Source organism: Macaca fascicularis, chromosome 4 (genome assembly GCF_037993035.2).
Source record: "Macaca fascicularis isolate 582-1 chromosome 4, T2T-MFA8v1.1".
Taxonomy (NCBI): domain Eukaryota; kingdom Metazoa; phylum Chordata; class Mammalia; order Primates; family Cercopithecidae; genus Macaca; species Macaca fascicularis.
Genome location: NC_088378.1, coordinates 105,229,157 through 105,253,410, shown reverse-complemented (window position 1 = coordinate 105,253,410; position 24,254 = coordinate 105,229,157). Strand labels below are relative to the sequence as shown.

Genomic DNA, 24,254 nt, shown 5'->3' with positions numbered 1-24,254 from the left:
AATAAAAGTAAGCTTCTAAATATGTAGAAAGTTTATAGAATCTAGGGCGAAAAAAATATATTAAAAAAAAATACAACTAGCAAAATCAAAAGCTAAGAAGTTGGTCTGACAGAAACCAACCAAACATTCCTAAAAGTAAAGTATATAGAGTATTCAAGACAAATATAATACTTCTAACCTTCAGGGTTTCAAAATAAACCTCAAAAACAGGCTAAATATATATTCCTCCTTAATCAAAATAGTTTTTGTATGCTTAAACCATGTAGACGAGCTTAAGGCTTCTTTCTAACAAATTCACCTGTCAATTGAATACCTTCCATGTGTAAGAAGCTATTCTAGGCACCAAGGACAAAGTTGAAAAACCAGACGTTGTGTTTAAGTACTTAGAGTCTAGTGGAGGCAGACATGAAGGCAATAAATCACAATATACCGTACAGGGTGCCATGTGGATAGGGAAAAGCTAGCACCTGTGTCTGGGCAACTTAGGGGAGGAGGGACCTAGGGAGATAATTCTAAGGCTGAGACTTGAAGAATAAGGATTTTCTTAGAAGACAAAAGGAAGGGACAGGCATCACAAGCAGAAGGAATAGTTCAACAGAGTGGGGATGTGAAGACTCATAGCCATGTGAGTAATAGGAGCCATTTGTTAGCTGCCTCATATAACTGGTGTGGGGATGGCAGGGGAACTTGGAGTCAGAAGAGATGCACACCAGAAAGGCCTTATCTATCTCATGAAGGCTTATGGAGTTCATTCTAAAATAACTGAAAGAATTTTGCAGTAAAGAAATGAAATAATCAGGTTTATATTTTAGATGTTCAGAAAAGACTGAAAGGAGTCAAGACTTTGCAGAAAGTCCAGTGAGGAATTTCAAGAACCAGAGTTTATCAGTCTGCTTGGGCTGCCATAACAAAATGCCACAGACCGAGTGGCTTAAACAACAGAAATTTATTTTCTCACAGATCTGGAAGCTGGAGACTCAAGATGAAAGCACTGACAACACTGGATTCTCCTGAGGCCTCTCCTGTTGGCTTGCAGACCACTGTCTTCTGATTGTATCCTCACATGGCCTCTTCTTTGTACATACACATTCTAGATGTCTCTCCCCCTTCTTATAAGAACACCAGTCATACTGGATTTGGGCTTCATCCAATAGCCTCATTTTATTTTAATTACTTTTAAAAGGCCCTATCTCCGCATACAGTATTATTCTGTGAAGTGCCAGGGTCCAAGTCTTCAACATATGAATTGTAAGGGGACACAATTCAGCCTATAACATAGAAAGTAGAGAAGAGGGGACAAATGGAAAGATAGGAAGTAGAAATTAACATGACATGATTGTTTGATGAGTCAGTTATACACAAGAGATATGGAGATCTACCTGATTTTTTTTTGTTTAGGCAATCAAGTGTCTGCTGGTGTCATTTGTCAAAAAAATGAATGCAGAAGAAGGCTTAGTTTGCCCCCCAAAAATGAATACTTCAATTTTCAAAATGTTGCAGTTGAAGCAGTAATTTCTAGCTAAAAGGTAAGTCAAAGTTCAGAGCTTAAGAACACGTAGTATAGATAGAAGTCAAGGGTATGTGAGATTGTCCACAAAGAAAATGTAAAACAAGGCCGGGCATGGTGGCTTACGCCTGCAATCCCAGTACTTTGGGAGGCCAAGGTGGGTGGATCATGAGGTCAGGAGTTCAAGACTAGCCTGGCCAAGATGGTGAAATCCCGTCTCTGCTAAAAATACAAAAACTAGCTGGGCATGGTGGCACGTGCCTGTAATCCCAGCTACTCAGGAGGCTGAGGCAGGAGAATTGCTTGAACCCAGGAGGGGGTTGCAGTGAGTTGAGATCGTGCCACTGCACTCCAGCTTGGGCGACAAGAGCGAAACTCCATCTTAAAAAAAAAAAAAAGAAAGAAAGAAAATGTAAAATAAGAACAGAAGGGAATGAAATCCTGGTGAATAATGCTAAAGGGTAGTTGCAGAAGCAGAAGCCAAATATGAAAGCTGTGAAGGTTTATCAAGAGAGACAAAGAATCAGAACAGAGAAAAATGGCACAAAAATTAAAGGAGAGAAGAATTAACTTGGATATAGTTGTTAATTCCTAAACCTTTTTTCAGAAACTTAATGATATTTTACCTCAAGGATCATGATACATACTTTATTGTGAGTTCTAATGCGCTTATGCTAGTAAACTAGAATATATACCTTTTTTTTATTATTTCTCACTATACAGAATGTGTTCAAAATACCCGGATGTCATATAGCTTTCATTGTATCTTTTGCAAATTTCAAATCTTTAGAATGAAAAAGTATCTCTAAAACCAAAATATGATGCCATCTATCTTAATCCATAAACTGATTTTTTCAGGATTATTCTTGACAATACCCCATTTATATTGGAATACAAATTTTGAGGTCAGATACAAAACAAAAGCTACCAATAACAATATGTATGCCTTAAATACTTTAGAGGTTGTAAGATATCTAATGGACTGACATTTGAACAACATAACACATCTTGGAATGCCATGCTCTTGTAGCACTAAGGAGAGTTTGAAATCTTTTCATGAAATCTACTTGAGTGATGCTAAAGATTTTAGGCAGAAAACTGAAAACAAGTTGCATATGGGAGTAACATTCATCAGCTATATTGTAAATTTTATTTGGAGGCAATCAGAGAGAGACACTTTAAAATTCCACATCACTCTGGAGAACCTAAGGCACAGATACAAATGATGTATTATGTTTTTAAAAAGTGACAAAAGGGAATATTAATTCTGGAAGATTTTTAATTAAACACTATTATACATTAGAGGAAAAAATTTTGCACAAACATTCCCTCACAAAGCCAGTAGTTTTATATTTACATAGCATTATTATGGTAATTTAAAATGTTAATCTATGATACAATGTTACTTCTGAAAACATATAATAAAATATAGTTGTTTTATAGCCATGCTCCCATTTTTGATGAAAGCTAGTTAGCTCATCCTAATGTCAGTCTAACACTTTAAAAATGCATAACAGATATTCAGTCAGTGTTATAAAACCTTTAAGACAGAGAAGGCTGTCAAACAGAATAAACAGAGGGCTCATCATCACTTATGTCTGAATCTTCGTCTACTCCTTCAATAACCGATTTCTTCCCTTTACAACAGGATACAATTAATCCAATCAAGAATACCTGTAAATTTAAATAAGCTATGTGTTACTTTTCAAATTTAAAATCATTTGGAAAGTAATGCTTTAAAATTCAATGACAGTACTATGATACAAATGGACTACTAAGATACAAAAAGTTTACACATTTAACTATAATTTATAAAAGAAGGTGAAATCATGCCTGGGCTATCTGTACTTACCCCAAGAAAGGCCCAGTTACCAAAATAGTAAGCAGCACTGAAGAACCAGAACTTGTGAAGGAATAGGTATGTCCGGGTAACAGTACACTGATCTGTAAAAGCAAATAAAAGACTATGGTGAAATAGGTTCTTTTATAAAACTGATGATTAATACTTTCTCTAAAAGATTATTAACCAAAGCTAATGACCAAGATCATATGGCTAACAAGTATCAGAGATGGGACTGAAACTTAGGTCTCTCTCCAAAGCCCACTCTTTCAACCACCTTAATGTAGTGTTAAAAACTGCCAACTAATATGACATATTTAAAAAAAAAATGAATGCCACCAATGCAATCCAGATCTTAAGTATAAAAAAATTATTTTGGCTAGTCTGCTTTATTGGAAATAGAAGAATCATTTTTACTTGGAGTGTCAGACATATCCTAAAACAAAAAAAAGTTTCCCTGATGAACATCAAGAAAAAAGAACAAAGTAATCAGATGTGGTTAGTATGAAGTTGCACTTGTAGGAGCAGAAAGGTCTAATACCTTTCCTCACCCACTGTAAGTTTCATGGCCAACACTCCTATAACAGAAGACAGGTTAACAAGAGAAAAGCATAACAAATTTATTTAATCAGTTTTTCATGACACAGGAGGCTTCAGAAATGAAGACTCAGGGGAACACTGTATTTTCATGCTTAGTCAATGAAGAATGGAGAGCTAAGAATAGAGAGTAATTGGACAAAAGTGTATAAGTGAATGGTAACAGGCTGAGGGAGGAAAGCCAGCAAGGTCTGTATGTTCAGATTCTTCTTGGTCTTTTACATAGCATCCCCTCCTTCAAGGTACAGGGCAGAACTCCTTCTGGAATGAGGGTCTTACGACCTACTATCAGACAAGGTAGGTCACAGAATTTCTTTATGGCCAGCCCCTACACAGAAAGGCAGGGGAAGGTTAGAATAATATTTCTAGGTTTATGGCTGGCTTTGGGAAAGTGGGGTTCTAATTTCTATGACATGGTTGGGGGAAGAGAAATCTAGTTTCTATGGTCTGCTTGGGAGAGAAAGGGAAACAGAAGAAAGAAGGGCAAGGGAAGGTTGAAAGGATACTTTGCTTCTGGGGCTCTTCCAGTATCCTTCAGTTCAAAGTACTTAACATGTTACAGTGTGTGCTATCATTTTCTCATCCCCAACACACTTTTCTAAGAAACCAATTCTCACTGCAGCTAAAGCTTGAGAGGTTTCTTTCAGCTTTTATCTTTTTATGACTTCTATTGAATGGATGATTACTTCTTAAAAAGAAATAAGAAAATCACTATTTACTGATGTGATTCCTGTTTGAACTTTAGATAGCATTATAGCTATAATTAAAAATAAATCATATTTTTCCCCTTCAAATAAAATGTAACTCTTAAAGAGAAAGTAGCAGACTGGTTATTTGACATTTGTGTAAACCCCATAATAGTTTTGTACAAATACATTATTTCCATTAGTTACAAAGTCATCTACACATATTGACACATATCTAGTAAACGATGTCTCAGGAAATATTTATTTAAGCCATTCAGAAAGGCCTGTGGCAACATAATACAGTTGACCCTCAAACAAAACAGGTTAGAGGTGCCAACTACCACACACAGTCAAAACTCCACATATAACTTTTGACTCCTCCAAAACATAACTACTAAATAGCCTGGTGTTTTCTGGAGGCCTTACTGATAACACGAACTATTGACTGACACATATTTTGTATGTTATGTGTATTACATACTGTGATCTTACAATAAAGTAAGCTAGAGAAAAGAAAATGTTATTAAGAAAATCATAAAAAGTGAAAATATATTTACTATTCATTAAGTGGAAGTATATTATCATAAAGATCTTTATCCTCATTCTCTTTACATTGAATTGGCTGAGGGGGAGGGGAAAGATGGGGAAGAGGAGGGGTTGGTCTTGCTGTCTCAGGCGGCAGAGGTGGAAGAAGTGAAGGAAGTAGAATAGAAGGCAGGAGAGGCAATTGCAACTTTTATTGAAAAAAAATCCAGCATAAGTGAACCCATGCAGTTCAAACTCGTGTTGTTCAAGGGTCAACTATATTATGTAATTGAGTGAAAAATTATATATGCTGCACCTAATGGAGGATACCAACCTCACAAATTTCAGAAGCCCTTTATGTTTTACAGAAGAAAATCCTTATCTTACAAAGCAATTTCTTTTCAGTCTGTTAATTACAAAATAAATTATAATTTCTGCATATTTGTATTCAAAATGGACAATGGCAAAAAGATCCTACATGCAATTAGGAGACCAATCTCATATCCTATTGCTAATCAAGAAAATACACCTTTTATTTATATTTTTCTGAGCTCTCTTCTTAGCTTCAATAAGTAAGTGTTATTTTCTCTCAAAACATAAAATTGAACTGAGGGCTACACAGTCCAGCTTATTACATAAGGGATCTAATAACACTTTTTTTGTTCCTATCACATGGTTTTCTGAAAATAGCATTAAAGTTGTATTTTATAAACATACAATACTTGTTATATAAAGCTTCAGATATGTTATGTAAAGATTTAGATAATCTAAATTTTATCTACTCTAAACCCTTCCACTGTACTTCAACATTTACTTCTGAATTGCTCAATACCAAACTGAACAAACCTGTCTCTTTCTGGTAAAAAACAAAAACAAAAACAAAAAACACAGTTTAATAAAGAAGCAACCTCTTCCTTTTAGAAGCAAGGACTACCAATCTAATTCCTGTCTATTGATACCCCAAAGGCTCCCTTCAGAGTCTTTCTTCTCTTTATCAACAGAAAAGTCTAGAAGGAATATTCAGTTTTCTAAGAAAACTAGATAGCCTTTAAGCAGCATTAGTTGAACATATTTCTGTCTCCTATAGTTACCACAGATGATTACAACTTTACAGTAGGTGCTGGGAGTTCAGACTCACAGCAGAGACTCCTAGATAGAAAATTTATTTGTCATTTACTTTGTGCTCCCACCACATTTTATTCTTTTATTATAGAACTTACTTCACAGTGATACAGCTATTCAATTTGTCATTTTTTTTCAGTAGATATACTGAGTATCCTGAAGTACCACTGGAGTATTCAAATTCATTCATATTCAATGACTTGACGTAAAATAAATTTAAAAGCAGATATTTTATTTAAAATTCATATTGTTAAATAGCCCATTTTCTAATTTTTAAAAATTAAAATCTGACAAGATTCCAAGGGCATAAAAATGACAAAACTGAATATATATTGAATTAAAGCATAACTAAAATGTCCAGCATGGTGAACGAAGAGCCCAGGCTCTGGACTCTGACAGACTTGGAGGTGAATAGCATTTGGTCACTTTTTTGCCATGTGTACAGGCAGATCTGAACTGTGGAGCCTGTGGACTTATAAAAAGGGGATATCACCATCTTTCCCCACAGAATTCCTATAAAGATCATATGACATATATATATCAAAAGCCCCATGCAAAGTGGCACTTAATATTAATTTTCTTCCTTTTTCCTCTGCAAGGTATAGAGAACAACTGTGAAGAGTTGCTCAAATGGTTGCAAGTCTTAAGATTTCAGACATTCATGTCCAATAGTAGGAAAATATTTGGTTAGTCACTAATATCATGACTACTCTGTGCATGCCCATTCTTTTTCTGTCTCTATAGTTGAAACAGACACAAATGGATTTGGCAAAATTCAAATTTGTATTATCAGTATCAGGATACACTGCTACATAGTAACATACCTTTAAATAACCAATTTGAATGTTTCAAAAATGAAGAGTGGGACAGGCTTGGACCTACCCAAAAAAATGCCTTTTCATAATTATTTTAAAAACAAGAATGGTATCATTCATGGTTTAAGTATTACTTTAGCTTCAAATTACAAGTATAAGCCTGTGAAAAACTCAACTTAAAAAATAAAAGTTCTATTACTCATTTCCATATTTAAAGATATTTTGGGAGTCAGAACTTGACTAAATTAGAAATTTCAGGCCGGGCGCGGTGGCTCAAGCCTGTAATCCCAGCACTTTGGGAGGCCAAGACGGGCGGATCATGAGGTCAGGAGATCGAGACCATCCTGGCTAATACGGTGAAACCCCGTCTCTACTAAAAAATACAAAAAACTAGCCGGGCGAAGTGGCGGGTGCCTGTAGTCCCAGCTACTCGGGAGGCTGAGGCAGGAGAATGGCGTGAACCCGAGAGGAGGAGCTTGCAGTGAGCTGAGATCCGGCCACTGCACTCCAGCCTGGGTGACAGAGCAAGACTCCGTCTCAAAAAAAAAAAAAAAAAAAAAAAAAGAAATTTCAGGGCCAGAACAGGGCTAACAAAACAGAGACTGAACTGGCAAAAGCAAGATAAATCAAATCATTTTTCTCCAGACATCTAATAATCCACTTAGTGACATTTTAAATTGGCTTATACTTTCTGACTCGTGCCCACCACTAAAACCATATCTTCAATATTTTTTTGATCACATTATTTTACATGTTTACCTTTTTTAAGGGTTGTGGACTTCGACACAAGCCGTTTAAAATACCATAAAAAGGTACCATCATTCTGTGTTGTTGTTGAAAAATGATAGTAGGTTAAAAATTCACACATACAATAAGTAAAAGCTCTTTATATTCATCTTTGTCCATATATATCATTTTATTTCTATTAACTGGGATATACCCATATAAAAATTTTTGCTAATAAGACACACACATATATTTCCTATTCAAGTGACGATTTCACACTGAATAAATGGAGGGGAGTGCTGTTCTTCACCATCTGCTATCTTCCAGCTGCTCACCTGAATCACAGATATCTATGAGATCTATAGATTTCTTTCTACAATTATCCAACTAAGAAAGTCACAATAAAGGTTCTGAATTTGGTTTTACCTTCAAAGTAAATTTAAATTGTTGGATATTTCATTTAGGAATCATGTTCTAAAATCAGGAGTATTCCAGAAACTTCTGACTGTTCTTCTTCAAAAGAATATATAATTGAATTAAAAATTAAACTTTCAATTAAACTAAAGATTAGATGTTAATAATGAAAACTAAACATGGGATAGGGAGGCTCAGATAATTTTTTTTCTGATGAGAAAGTGGCCATACAAAAATAATAAGAATTAAAAGGGCCAAAAAGGGGCATCTGAAGCATATGAATAAAATCAAAAGACTTTTGAATCCTGCTACTACCACCATTCCTTCATCTCTTCTCACATATCATCAAACAGAGAAATAATAGGAAATGCAAGTACACCATTATTTTTTGTAATTTAACAGCAGTCTCTAAGGATTTACCTGATAAATTTTATGTTATATATTTCCTGTTTCCTTTGTTATGTCACTTTTAATGCATCTTGACTGCCACTAAGATAACTCTGGTTAAGTAGAATAAATAATACCTTTTATTTTAAATACATATTTTAAAAAGCCACAACTGAAAAAAAAAAAAATGCCACAACTGAGTCATCATGTTAAAACTTCACTTGAAATCAATTTACAATTAATTACTCTATATTTGCATTTTATAAAACAAAGACTTATGTTACATATGTGTGTATATATATATAGAAGACATTTGAGAAAACTCATGTAACAAGGAGAATAATTTTAAAACAAGCATTATTTGACTAGTGACCAAAAAATCTGTTAGAAGCCTGGACTATTTAGAAGCTACTTCATAGCTCTTGGTTGCCCATGACTGTGCCAATTGGTTCCTGATTAGGGTCTTGCTACTATTGAATATTTATAATGAACATATATATCTTAACTGTATACAGGGTAAGGAGCTTGGATTTTATTGTGATATGATTTGAAATTATTTATCAAATGGTTTTAGGAAAGAATAACATGAGTGGAGTACAGACTAGAAGAGGAGACTGTAAGCAGAAAGAGGTTTACCAAGTTAGAAGACTATACAACTGGAAAAATGAGCTCAGGGATGGGAAGAAAAAAGTTGGGATCTGAGAAATTTTTAGGATGTAAAATCCTGATGTTTTACTGTCAGATGGAATACATACACGTAAAAAGTTTTAGGAAACTAATGAAATACATCCAAATAAATGGGAAGGCAGAAAAAATGAAAATATATAATAAAAAACAAAGTTGTATATTTATATTAAAATTTAACAAGTGGTATATAGTTAAATCAGTGTTTTGTTAAATCTCACTGGGAGATGTAGGTAAAGGGGAAGAGAACTGATGAATGTCAAAACTCACAGAAATTTTGAAGGACACAGTTTTCTTATACTTTAAGAATATACAAACTGTATCAGGCTAATAAAGATATTTGCCAAATGTTTTGCACTTAAGAATAAGTTTCAGAGTAACCATTTTTAAGAACTAGTATAATTTGTGTTGAGCTCTGGTTATATTTAAGTAAGCTTAAAGCATTTCCAAGGTGCTAAAATATATATTTTCCTTTTAAGAAAGGATGTTACTAATTTCATTTTATTACTAATTGGCCATATAACACTCATTAAAAGGGAGTACAGGTAAGTATTAGCATATAAAATGTAGAAATTGTATAATCACAATCTGTATCAGTGAACTCTAAATTACTGAGACTTACTAGCTGCTGGTTGTAATTGTCCAAGGATAGTCAGATATAAAGCAATCGTCTTCTATTACTTTATCTTTTGATAAAAGTAGTTTAAATGGATAAACAAGAAAATATTAAAGTTAAAGAAAGAAAACTGAGATTTAGTTGAGTCTGACACTAATATACTATAAGACGTCTCCTTGAGGTAATTCATTTAGCTTCTAAATATCAGTTTCTTTGTAAGTGACATACAGATATGTGTGGTATATGGTGCTAGATCAAATTTCTGGGAATTCAGAGAGAAATCTGCATTTGAAAGAAAAGATTAGATTGATGTTTTCAGAGTTAGCCACCTTAAGCAATAATCTGTGAGTAGCTGAGAAGTTTCACAAAATTATTTAGGTTGGCTTTGCTGCAGATACTGGAGAACTGAGAAAGCACACAGCTAATTAATTTTTCTATACTATTTTATTAAACTTCTATGAACACAATTGCAATGTCACCCAGGAAAAGAACCTCAACATCAGGAGACTTTCTGGATATCCAGCAACATCCAAGAAAAATGATGCTCTGATCAATACTCAATTTTCCAGTCTGTATCACAATCTTGCTTGACAACAGACACAATACATCAGGCTATCTCAGCTAGATACCAGCCAATAAGATCACTGAGGCCCTCTTTCTAACTTCATGTTTACCTAGATATTGTATGACTATACATTTGATTTTCCACGTAAATTCTTTCTCTCTGGTGATAATTCACTAACCCTGATCATCTAGTTTATTTAATAGCTAAACTTTCTATGGTAAATTAATAAGCTGCCATTTGGGCGACATTAGATTCTTGGGCTGTTCTCTGTTCAGTTATATGAAGTTAAATACAGATGCTGGAGACCAAAGTATGGCACTTCTTAGAAATAATTCTATCTCATCACTCTACTATTGTGCTACACATCTTATGGGTTTACTACAATAAAATCAAATGAGGTTATCAACACAAACTTATTGTCAAATAAAAGACCAGAAATGTATAGTATTTAACCACAAAAAACAATTTTAACCTGTTGAAAACACAGCTTTCTGGCTCAAGATAACAGACTTAGCACAGTCATTTGTTTCTTATCCTTCTCAGGACCTCATTACCGTTCTAGTATAGGAATAAAGCCAGGAGCAATCCTTTATCAGCAAAGAGAATGGAAGTAGAACCATCAGCTGATGAGAGGTTCCAACCATAATCTGGAAGATGGAAGGCCACATTTAAAAGGTCTCCAGTAAAACAGATGGTTTTCCTCCCATTTATTTTAAAATATGAGGATCAAGAGGTCTCAGATGCATGCACAGAGTTACCAGCAATGAGGTTTCCCAGTTCCTGATATTTAAATACAAGTTGGCATAAATGTAAACAGATCATCAAATATATGTAGAAAACTATCAGCATGAGGGAAAAAGAAAACAAGATAAGTAACTGTACTAGGATAACCAAAATTATAATTTTATTTAAAGGAAATCATTAAGAAAAGTGTTTAGTATCTTCAGGTATTAAAGATAGTACATCCATAAAATAAGGATGCTTGAAAAGAACAATCAGAACAACAAAATACTCAGGGAAAATAACATTTTATTATATGAAATTAAAATTCATAATATGGTTGACAAAGCTGAATATATACCAAAGAATATAGAGCAAATGGTAGGCAGAAAATACGAAAATGAGATACTACAAACGATCAACTGAAGATATTCAATAAATAAAAAAAAAGAATTCCCCAAGGAGAAAAGATAAAATAGAAAGAAACCATAAAGTAGCTTCAGAAGAAAAAATAAATTGGCATTAGATTTCTTACCAGTTAAAATGAAAGTAGAAGATAATATAATGCCTTTAAAGTTCTAAGAGGAAATGACTTCTCACGTAGAATTCTAAGCACAACCAAACTATCCATTAATTATGAGGACAGAATACTTTTCAGATATATGAGTACTTTTCAGATATGTATTTCATATAAAGAATTTTAATTTTTACCCTAGTAAAACAAAGGGCTTGGGAGAATTCACCAAAAAAGAAGATATGATTTACAATGCATCAGAAGTCTAATGGATAGAAACTGTAGCATTATTATATATAATTATGATTTGTAAAGCTGAGCAGCAGAATCAGAAAGGAATTAATCCAAATAAAAACAGGAAGTCAGTAGGTTCCCAGAAGGAAGTTTTCAGGTTAATACAATGGGTTTCATCCAATAGATAAAGTGAGCAAGAAGCTAGAAAATATTAGGCATACTAACATCTTATGTTACTTTAATAATACTATTTAAAAGGAGAAAAGACAAAGGAACAAATTTTAAAAAGTGGTTCAATTCTACAAATGTTTAAGGGAGACAAAGATATATTTTCTTATCCTCAAGGAACTTACATTTCTATAAAAAGGTAGAATAGAGATAAGATATATAAAGACTATACATTGAGAGAGAATAAGGTAATGTTATAAAAAGTGTATGTGCTATGGGAATTCAGAGGAAAAAAGAGAGCACACATGTTTGGAGATTCAAAAAAGAAGGTTGAGTTAGAAATTAACCTTGTAAGAAGATCAGGATTCTGACTGATGAAAATGGGAGGGGTAGGGCAAAGACTTCTTGTGATATTTCAAAAATAAATCATTGAAAAGCAAAGGTAGATCAGAATCTGGCCATGTCCAGAACATGTATGAAAAAAAGCTAGAGACTTGTAAGGGTTAAATAATAGTAGTCCTTAAATCCTAGACTGAATTTATCAGATGATGTGAGTTTTTACAGTTTTTACTAGAGAAATGGCATTATCAGAGTACTTTGGAAGAGTGGTTTCCACAGTGTGGTTCCAGACCAGAAAATTCTAGGGTCCCACCTCAAATGCACTACATCAAAAACTTTGGGTCAGGCATGGTGGCTCATGCCTGTAATCCCAGCTACTCAGGAGGCTGAGGCAGGAGAATCGCTGGAACCCGGGAGGCAGAGGCTGCAGTGAGCCGAGATCGCGTCAGTGCACTCCAGCCTGGGCAACAAGAGTGAGACTCTGTCTCAAAAACAAACAAACAAACAAACAAAAACACACATACAACTTTGCAATCTTGGTTTCACAAATCTTCCAAGTGATTTTGATGCATGCAAAAGTTTGATAACCTTTCTTTTACTCTAAGTTAAGGTAAAGTCACTAAAAGGTAGAATAATTTAAGTGAGACATGATGAAAATGGGATGTGAGGGTCATTATGGCAAACACAACACAACACAACAAAACAAAACAAAACTCTGCAGCTCTTAGTAACTGATTAGGGGTGGAGAAGAAGCAAATAACTACTTTGAAGAATGTGGTAATATATGAAATACTTAAGTCAGTGTAGTCCAAAGTCCTTATCTAATAGTTTGTACTATCTTCCCCAAGAGCTATTCATTATAAACATTCTTATAAATACATTACCAAAATAAAGCAAAGTTCTTTATATTAGTTTTACATGATTAATAATTCTCATTCAGAGCTTCCCATACATAGCTAACAGGTAGCATCTTTATTTTTTCTTCCTTGGCCTTGAGGGAACACCCTAACCTACATACCACATCACAGCTACACACACGCTTTCATCCACGCTTTCATCTCATCCTAATGAGATAATGTTCAGTAACCAGTGGCGGTGCTCATAGGTTATACTATTAGTTCTCTATGAAGGAATACCCAGAACAAAACGAACTCAAATACGCCCAAAGGAAAAAAGAAATGTATAACCTTAATAGGTACACATAAATTTTAAAGATAATTATTACAGATATTATCAAAATTAGAATGTGAAATATTAAACAAATACTTTCTAATTAAAACTCTTAAAAACATGGGCATCACCCCTGACCCCCTTCTCTTTATGTCTCTCTCAAACTCTCTACCAAGCAAATACTATTGGCTCTACCTTCAAAATACATCCAGATTCTGACCACTTTTTGCCACTGTCACTACCACCATAAGCTCTCCCTTGGATTATTGCAAAAGCCTCCTGTCAACCTGCTTTTACCCTTGTCTCATTGTGGTCTGTATCAGAGGTAGGCAAACTATGACACACAGGGCAAATCAAGCCTATCAATTGTAAGTTTTATTGAAACATAGCTATAGCCATCCCTTAAGTAATGTTTATGGCAGTTTTCATGCTGCAATAGTAGAGCTGAGTGGTTATCATAGACTACTATATGACCCACAAAGCCTGAAATATTTACTATCTGGCTATTTACAGAAAAAAAGTTTCCAAGCCTTGGTCTATATGCAACACAGTAGTCAGAGTGATCCTGTAAGAACATACGTCACATCATGCCATTCCTCTGTTCACAATCTTCCAGATACTTTTCATTTGAAAGTAAAAGCTGACATCCTTAAAATTATCTGCTTGCTATTCCTCTGCCTCTTCAAGCATACTCCTGCTGTGTACTTGCTGTTAACACTATCTAGAATACTCCTCCCCAGATACTGTGTTTGCTCCTCACTTCTTTAAAGTCATGTCACCTTCCCAAGTAAGAATTCCCTTTCTCCTGTACCTAAAATTTCAAACCATTCCTCCTTCTGAACACCACTTAATCTCCTTTGGCACTTTATTTTTCTCCATAATGCTTATCACCTGACATATTTATTTGTCTGTCTCCTTATATTAAATAAGCTCCATGGGGACAGGGATACTAGAGCATTTTGTTCACTGCTGTATCCCTAGCACCTAGAACAGTACCTGGCACATAGCAGACATCAATAAATATTTGTTAAAGGACAAAGCACAGGAATAATAGATAAGTAAAATTAAATGACCTATGTAATACTGGAAATTAAGACATTTACAAATTTATCTTAGAATTTCATGACTAACAGGATTGTGGTTCTCCGTATTACTAAAGATATGTCAATATATTAGAAAGGTGACTGAAGTGCAACACAGTCATTACTTAATATTGTATTACGCAAAGACGGTAACTTTCTAAATAAAGCTATCAAAATTATCAAAATTCTAGTAGAGTTGATGACATATTAATCTTTTAAGCTAAATCTAACTATCCTTAACTTTCTCATCCTCACTACCAAATTTTCAGACTATAAAACAAAAGGACCACATAGTTTTTCTTAAAAGTCTCTGCCCCATGTTCTTCCGTCTAAAGAACCAGATGACCTACATTCTCCTGAAGAGGGTTATCTTCTTAGCTATATACTTTCAGAAAAAGCTTAATATGGGGTAGGAAGTGTGAAGTTGATAGTCCATATTCAAATCTGCTTTTTAAATTAAGACAGCAGCAATCTAGCACCATTTTCATTTTGCATTATATTTAGGGACTACCACTAGGCTCACAGCACCACAGAAGATATTAACGAAGATATTAGGAGACTGTCATCACAAAGCATCAGTGTCACTTTTTATTTCACCCTTTAAGACTTAGTTTCTAGTGAAATTGCTTGACCAGCTTCATTTTAGCCTGTTAAAACTGGCTGTTCTTAACATGAACATTTTAACTTTAAGTGGATAAATCCAACATTAGGTATCAACTAGTGTAGTAATTCTTTTAATAATGTCAGTTTTAAACAAAAGTAAGCCTCTCTGGCAAGACACATTCTTTATGTATTTGTATTTATTTAGCTCACAGGTCAAAGTTTGAAGGGCAGAGATTTTTTTTTTTTTTTCACTTAAATCCATTGTTAGTGACAATGTAAGTGTTTAACAGTATTGCTTTAGGAATCTCAGAAGTTCAAGTAGAAAGATATATTCCATATTCTGGGAAAAGATGGTACCAAGACTTTAAGAATTTAATTTTTTAAAAGTTTCAGTAACTACCTTCCTACTCATACTTTTCAACAAACTGGGAAAAAAGTCTTCTCTGAAATCAGCATCTACTTGGCAGATGTGTGTCATTGTTTCATCTTTAAAAATGTGTAATACTTTTAAATTGCAGAGGTAATAAAAGATATTTATTTTAAAAAAATAAAGTGATTATCTACTTCTTTCCTGAGGCACACAGACTTTTAGATTTTGTTTATGCATGAAAGCATTTAAAAATGAGGTAATATATATACACACTTTCACCTACCATCACAGTGTTTACTTTTCTATGTCAAAACATACAAAGTTATATCATTACCTTGTATGTATTGCTATTTAAAGTATCTTCATTGGTAGATAAATAGCCAGTTGGTTCCTTTTGTTTTGCTATTTCTTATGTAAACTTGGTGGGATTTGGATACTAGCTACTAAAATGAGATAAAATAAGAATCTGGTTTCAAGACTTCTATCACGGTAAACTACTTTAGGAGACAGAAAAGGAATAGGACAACTATCCCTACCCCATGACTGGGGGTGGGGGTAGATGTGAAAAATAAATGGAGGTGAGAAGGAAAGAAGTTCAATCTAAGAATGGAGGTTTCATAGCTTGGTCATACATGCATGTCCACACAGATAAACTAGCAAACAGTTAAAAAATAAGAATAGAAATGTAAGATTCTGAATTCTTGATTTCTTCCCCTTATATTATTCAGCATAACCAGCTTATGTACTGTCAACTCTCCAAACAACATTTAAAAACCTCACTGATCTAGCAAAGCTAAGTTTAGCAGACTAACTTCAGTGAGGAAGAACATGAAGAGGAAAGACAGAGAAGGATATTTATAAGGTTTTAGGGTTGGGTGAGCTTCAATCAACGTTTTTCAAGGTGAGGACCTGGTTAGAACTGACAAAATAGTTTTGGATTGGTAACGATGATGAAATGGGAAGTCCTGAAGCAAGTCTTTTTGGGAAATCAGTCTTGATAAATAAGCTATTTTAGTTGTTTCACCATCATGAGTGAGAATTTCCTAAAGCAAGCATACAACTATGTTTGCTGGTTTTAAGTATTCTTTGGCACAGAGGCATGGAAATATTCCTGCCCCAGAATTGTTCATCATAGTAATATTATATTGGTGCCAACTCCCCCCATTTTATGGAATTAAAAAGCTTTTAAAATTTATTGATCAGCTTTAAAAATGTTTTAGACTTTAATATGAATTGCTAAAATTAAATCTGGTACCCTGCAATGATATGCTGGGGTAGACAGGTAAATCTGAAAAATAACTAGAGAGAAGGCAGTAAATTTACAATAGTCCCTTAATATCCACGGGGGACTGGTTCCAGGAACCACCCTCCCACCCCCACCCTAAGACACCAAAATCCGCGATACTCAAGCCCCTTATATAGGAGAATAGGAATAGCATATAATGCAATGTGAAGGTTTCATTCATTGTCTTTTTTTTTTTTAAAAAAAAAAAGAAAAACAACTAGTTCTTGTCCTCTGCCAATATTTTGAGCTGATCTTATTCCTTTCCTTCAGTTGGCTGGGTCTTAATCTGTGTCGATAATTCTAACACAGATCTTTGCAAGTCTATTTATACTCATTTTCTTGGTGATCTCTCATCCAGTCTCACAACTTTACTTCCCATCTATTCCTGAGTAATCCAGTATACATTTTCTCTCCAGAACTCCAGATACAACTTAATTGCCACTCAAGATCTCCACTTGATGTTTAATGAATGACTAAAACACAAATGCTCAAAACTAAACTCTACGTTCTCCCTCAATACATAAATGTAAACAATAGATAGATGGAATAAAGAATACAATTATTTTGCAAAAAGACTCAAGAGGAATTAGCCAACAAGGCATCTCCTGAATGCTGTTCAGTAAGATTCCATATGAAATATTAGGTTTACAAACAACTTTTGGTAATAAATTCATGCTTTTAGTTCATGTGGCATTCAGTATGTGGGATTTTTAAAGGTTATTTTAAAATATGTGGTAAAAAATCCCAAATCAATCCATTTTTTTAAGTTATGTAATACAATTAAAGGATTAATGCTTGAGGTAATGGACACCACATTTGCCCAGGTGTGATTACTATTTATTGCATTCCTGTATCAAAATATCTTGTGTACCCCATAAATATATATACCTAGTATATATCTACAAAAATGTAAGAAAAAAATCCCAAACCAAAACCACATTAAGGGATTCTCCTCAGTTAAAAATTTGTTCACTTAATTCTCTACTTCAGTCCATACAATCCTACTAAACCTGCATTTCCTATTTAAGATTTGCTAGTTGCTAAATGTCTCTTCAAAGCATCAACACTATTGATCTCTAAATATGATCTTTATTGGATATTATAACGCCATAGTATTCTTTTTATCTCTCCTCTTCCAGACTCTTACGTCTCCTCCAATAACCTAGGTTTAGCCTTTCGGCCTTTGTTTTTTTCTTCATATTGTCTATGACTTTCATTCCTTTATGGCTTCAAACAACCATTTCCATTATATTTAAAAAGCAGCAATGGTCTCTCTCTCTCTCTCTTTTTTTTTTTTTTTTTTTAACAATTTAAAGGACAGATGATGCAATAATGTTTCATTTTCTTGCACTCAAACAAAACACAAAAATGTTAAATCTTAAGAAAAATAAAACTGGAATCCAGATACTTGCATTAAAAGTCCTAAGTCTTATACTGTCTAACTTTTTATTTATTTATTTATTTATTTTTTTGAGACAGAGTCTCACTTAGTCGCCCAGGCTGGAGTGCAGTGGCGCGATCTCGGCTCACTGCAAGCTCCGCCTCCCGGGTTCACGCCATTTTCCTGCCTCAGCCTCCCGAGTAGCTGGGACTACAGGCGCCCGCCGCCTCGCCCGGCTAATTTTTTTGCATTTTTAGTAGAGACGGGGTTTCACAGTGTTAGCCAGGATGGTCTCGATCTCCTGACCTTGTGATCCGCCCGCCTCGGCCTCCCAAAGTGCTGGGATTACAGGCGTGAGCCACCGCGCCCGGCTATACTGTCTAACTTTTATCTCTTGGTGCCCTAGTTTCTCCATCTGCAAAAATGAATAAACTAGCTAGATGATCTTTCTAAAGTTTTTTTTTTAATATTCCAGTTCGTATTTTTAAAACTGTTTACAACTTATGTGGCACTTTATGGCCTTTATTCCCGTATCTAGTCAGACTCTCATACAAAAAATGAGGGGATTCTTTAACTACATAACATCTTAGACAAATGGTTTCAGAAGGATAGGTACTTGAGATTCTGTGAAAATAAGTCAGTGTGCTAACTTGTTATCTATAGAAAGAAAGCTTGGGCCGGGCACGGTGTGTCACGCCTGTAATCCCAGCACTTCGGGAGGCTGAGGCAGGTGGGTCAGGAGGTCAGGAGATCGAGACGATCCTGGCTAACGGTAAAACTCTGTTTCTACTAAAAATACAAAAAAGTAGCCAGGCATGGTGGCAGGCGCCTGTAGTCTCAGCTACTCAGGAGGCTGAGGCAGGAGAATGGCATGAATCTGAGAGGCGAAGGTTACAGTGAGCCAAGATCACGCCACTGCACTCCAGCCTGGGCGACAGTGTGAGACTCCGTCTCAAAAAAAAAATAAACAAATAAATAAAAAGAAAGCTTAGTAAGCAAGTTTTATTTATAGAGACTGTACTTTGAATCATCGCTTGATGACGGCCTTGTTTACTCCAGAACTTAAAGTTCAATTACTTTTTAATGCAAGATATCAATACACATTTTACTTATTCTTTCTCACATTATTATTTACAATAATTTTTATTTTCCTCCTTTGTACTTCCTATATATATATATATATATATATATATATATATAATTAAAAGCCTGCTTTAGCTTTCAGTTTTGTCTGCTCATTTGTTTATAATTCATGTAGTTTGGTTTAACACATAGGTTTCCATTTTAGCATTTGCTAAGTTGTCTTAATCATCTGCCCTAGTAACATGGTATCCTCAAGCTAAATCCTAACCCTATTGGTCATGTGATTATTTTTTAAGGAGCTCTCTCTCGTGCTCCCCCCCCACATATATATAGTAAGCAAATATACTTAATCAGAATAAAACCACAAAAATCAACTTTGATTTACAGAGATCATTCCATTTCCAGTCACTTTAATGTCCAAATAAGACAACACAAGTTTACAATCACAAAGATAAAATAATTAAGCAGGGTAGCAGAAATAAAAATTTAGGTTAATGAATTTTTATAAATGTCATTTGGAAACATATTATCTTGCTTCACCCCTAACTGTAGTCTCCAAATATTCAATGATGTTGCCACCATTCATTGTTATCATAACATACCAAATATGTTTATGTTCTTATGCCTGGTTAATGCAGGTTTTTTTTATCTGTTTGAAATATCCACATGTTATTTTCTGATCATTCATTCAGATTTAACTTACTCTTTTGGGTCCACAGAAAGGTTACACTGCCCCCCAGGGCAGAATAAATCACCATCTCCTTTTGCTTTACCACTGCATTTTGATTATAATTTCACTACAGCTTGCCATTTATTTTCTCTCTTATCATAATTATTTATTTTCCTATCCAAGTCCATTAGGCTACATGCTTTTTGAAGGTAAGTACTGTACATGTGTTTTCTTTTTTTTTTTTTTTGAGACGGAGTCTTGCTCTGTCGCCCAGGCTGGAGTGCAATGGCCAGATCTCAGCTCACTGCAAGCTCCGCCTCCCGGGTCTACGCCATTCTCCTGCCTCAGCCTCCTGAGTAGCTGGGACTACAGGCGCCCGCCACCTCGCCCGGCTAGTTTTTTGTATTTTTTTAGTAGAGATGGGGTTTCACCGTGTTAGCCAGAATGGTCTCGATCTCCTGACCTCGTGATCCACCCGTCTCGGCCTCCCGAAGTGCTGGGATTACAGGCTTGAGCCACCGCGCCCGGCCTGTACATGTGTTTTCTCTGGTACTTTCTTTTTCCCAAAATCAAACCCAGTACTGACAATGTCTTCTATTTTTGTCCATTAAGGTATATTGGTCTTTCATCTTCCTATTTTGACTCAAATATTTATAGTTTCCAAATGTACATGGTCTTTTAAATAATTATTTGTTTTACATATTGCATTCACATTTACACATAAATTGTCTACATGTAAAGGTCCCCTTGGAGTAACAGTATGTAAAATTTAAAACTCGATTCCTAATTTGCTCAGTTGACTCACTTTGAACATAAACCATGCGTTACCTGTCAGGATGAATTAAGTAATACTGTCATTTTAAGAGAACTTCATAAAAATAGTAAGATAGGCATTCTTTATAGGATTATTACTAAATTATTCTATTCTTTAACGGATTATTTTAAACACAAAGTACTTAAATTATTTTTAGATAAATGACTCTCATTTGAAACCTAATCATTTTAAACACAACTAGGGTTCCAGCAATATTTTCTATGTTGAATAAATGTCAGATTGCCTCATAAACAAAATATTAATTTTAAAAGTCTAAAATATGTTTAATATTAATAAGACAGCAACATACGTATTTTTAGAAATTACTGCTTTAATATCTCTCCAGGCAGATTAACTTTTCTTAGAAAGAACTTTCATTATAACACTGAAAATTTAAATTTTTGTTTTAAATCTAAAAATCATTCTCTAAAATTCTGTTACTTGCAACGGACACATTGCAAAGGTGACATCAAATGCCTTATGAGTTATTTATTATAATATTATTTACTCTAGTCAAATGTTGTCACTAAATATGTTGTAAAGAATAGTGTATACGGCTATACAAGTCCCTCACCATCTCTCACCCTAAGGGTGGGGATGCCACCCCATCCCTACCCTTATGTGTCTAAATCCAATGTCTTAATCTACTTATCTGTCTCTATCATTATTATTCACTTAAAAAACTACCCTGCCACCCCAAATTTAGTTACATTTCTACCATCCTCTTCCAAGTTACGTACTGGCAAATTTAACATTTAGAGATGTGCTACAGAACAAAGTTGGGAAAGATAAACTCATAAAACTAAAGGGTATGCTTTTGTACTGCAAAATAACATTTCAAAGAATGAGTCAACTAAAATGTTTAAGAAAAAATATTCAGTAGGTCAAAGGGAATCATTTTTAACTACTGTAAATTAGATTAGACTGAAAAATAATATGATTCATAAAAAAGTTAGTCAAGTGTATTATTTGATTAAATCTTATTGACCTATAATATAAAAAATTCACTCAGTCCAGTAGTATCGGGGCATTTTAAAGGCCCCATTATCAGTTCAACATAATTTTGAAACTACAATTTGTTTTTGTTTTACGGCTATTATTTCAATACTACTGTAACAATTTGAACAACAGAATCTATTTTAGATCTTCAAGGTCATTGACTCCTTGGTTAAAAACAAATTACAAACCAATTAAACACTAATTTTTCAACCTGTTTTCATCCAGTGAAATATGGCAACCCAAGGCACTTCAACTATCAACCCTACTTGTGATGTACGTATACATTTCCAAGTAAAAAATCTTGAACTAACATCATTAAGTAGAACTGGAAAATTCTGTTGTATTTATTTATACTAACAACATTTTACTATTATTTCTTCAGGCAAAATAAAGTTATCCCCATCAGACGTTTATCCATCTCATCTCTTTATTTTAATCCTTTCCTTCAGTTTTAGTCTCTTCCCTTATTTCCCTACAAATCCTGGACCCTGTGGTCACTGTTTATTTTCTAACCTCAACTTGTCCTTTGCTTTCCATCCTTAAATCCCCAATTCTACTTCAGTTCTTCAATCCATTCCTTCCCACAAACAACCTAAGAAGTAATGGAGAAAAATTATACAAGTTGTGTAGAATTGTTCAATAAAAATATAAAATTGATAATTTCACCTGTCCATTGACATATTTACCTATTGTTAACTTACCTTCAGTTAGATCCTCTCCTAATCCCCTTCACAGGCTATCAAAAGCTTTTGCTACTTTCATTAACTGTCTACCCCACAGCCTGCTTAATTCTCAGTATATGACCTGAGCTCATCCTTTGTAGCCAGTTGAGACAATTATACAGATATGCCACTTCTCGTCTACCCTCAGATAGTAACAAGTTACCATCTGAAGCCATATCCTTGCTTCCTTCTTTGCAATGTACAGAAAGAAATATCCCTCATTCTATCTAAAGCATTCTGTCCTGGATATTCTTAATACCATATCCCCCAGAATTAGATGATATTGGTCCATCATTCATCCTTTCTGACATTTTTCTTCAATCTTTCCTGCTCCACTAGTTCCATCCCATTATCCCCGAAGTCTCTCCTAACTAAAACAAAAAAAAAAGTTCTTGACCCTGCACATCTTCTTCAAGGAATTTTTATCTCTAACATTAAATTTTTTCTCTTTTTTCAGCCTTCATCTCTGTACCTTCCTTATCAGCTTGCCCTTAAACAATGATTATCCTGGGTTCCAGTGTCCATTCTCTTCTCACTCTTTACCCTCTCAGTTTCTCACATGTACAGGAACTCATATGTACCCCTGAGGGATTGGTTCCAGAACTCTGTTGGAAACCAAAATCCACGAATGCTCAAGTCCCTTACATAAAATGATGTACTTATACACACCATCCCACATCTTTTAAATTACCTCTAGATTACTTATAACACGAATACAATGTAAATACTATGTGAATAGTTGTTATACTTGTATTGCTTTTTGTGTTTTTTTTTAAATTGTTGCTTGGTTATCTTTTATTTTATTTTTTCCCAAATTATTTCTGACCCAAAGTTGGTTGAATCTATGGATCTGGAACCGATGAATATGGAGGTCTAACTGTATACTCAACTGCTTATGAAACCTCCACCTGAACAATTTTGAGACATCTCAAGTTAACGAATCATTTTTTTACAATTTTTCGAATCTCAGTACTTTTTTTTTTTTTTTTCTGAGACAGAGTCTTGCCCTGTCGCCTGCCTGGGTCGGAGTGCAGTGGCACAATCTCTGCTCATTGCAACTTCCGCCTCCCAGGTTCAAGCGATTCTCCTGCCTCAGCCTCCCAAGTAGCTGGGATTACTGGGATGTACCACCACACTCAGCTAGTTTTTGTATTTTTAGTAGAGACAAGAGTTTCGCCATGTTGGCCAGGCTGATCTCAAACTCCTGACCTCAGGTGATCCGCCTGCCTTGGCCTCCCAATGTATTTTTTACCTCAGCTGGTAACACCAAAATTAATCAAAGTACTCAGTAACTGGAGTATCATTCTAGAATCTTCTGTTTCTCTCACCATTGCTCTACAACTAATCAGAAATTCTTTCAATTTACTCCTTAAATTTCTTTATTTCACACCCTCATGACCACTGTTCAGATCAGGCTTTCAATTCTCTTGGATTATTTTAGATAGCTCTCCCTCCCCTAAGTGATTTCCATAATCTGGTCTCAATTTCTCAAATCCATTATCTCTATAACCACTATAATTAACTTACTGAAAAGAAATCAGATCATAACTTCTACTTTCTTGCTTGAAACACTTCATTACCTCTTTCGTCACTTTCTAAAACCTTTTATGATCTGA

General features: G+C 34.6%; 1 protein-coding gene across 1 annotated transcript in view; it reads right to left on the bottom strand.

The window, feature by feature from the left end:
* Positions 1-2,638: 2,638 nt before the first annotated feature.
* The window catches only part of LMBRD1 (LMBR1 domain containing 1), a 130,354-nt gene continuing 108,738 nt past the window's right edge, over positions 2,639-24,254 (bottom strand). The window contains exons 15-16 of the mRNA XM_045391092.3: positions 3,360-3,451; positions 2,639-3,181 (exon numbers count right to left, since the gene is read on the bottom strand). Coding sequence (XP_045247027.1) covers positions 3,068-3,181; positions 3,360-3,451 — 206 coding nt within the window. The 3' untranslated portion in view covers positions 2,639-3,067. The remainder of the gene's footprint in view (positions 3,182-3,359; positions 3,452-24,254) is intronic.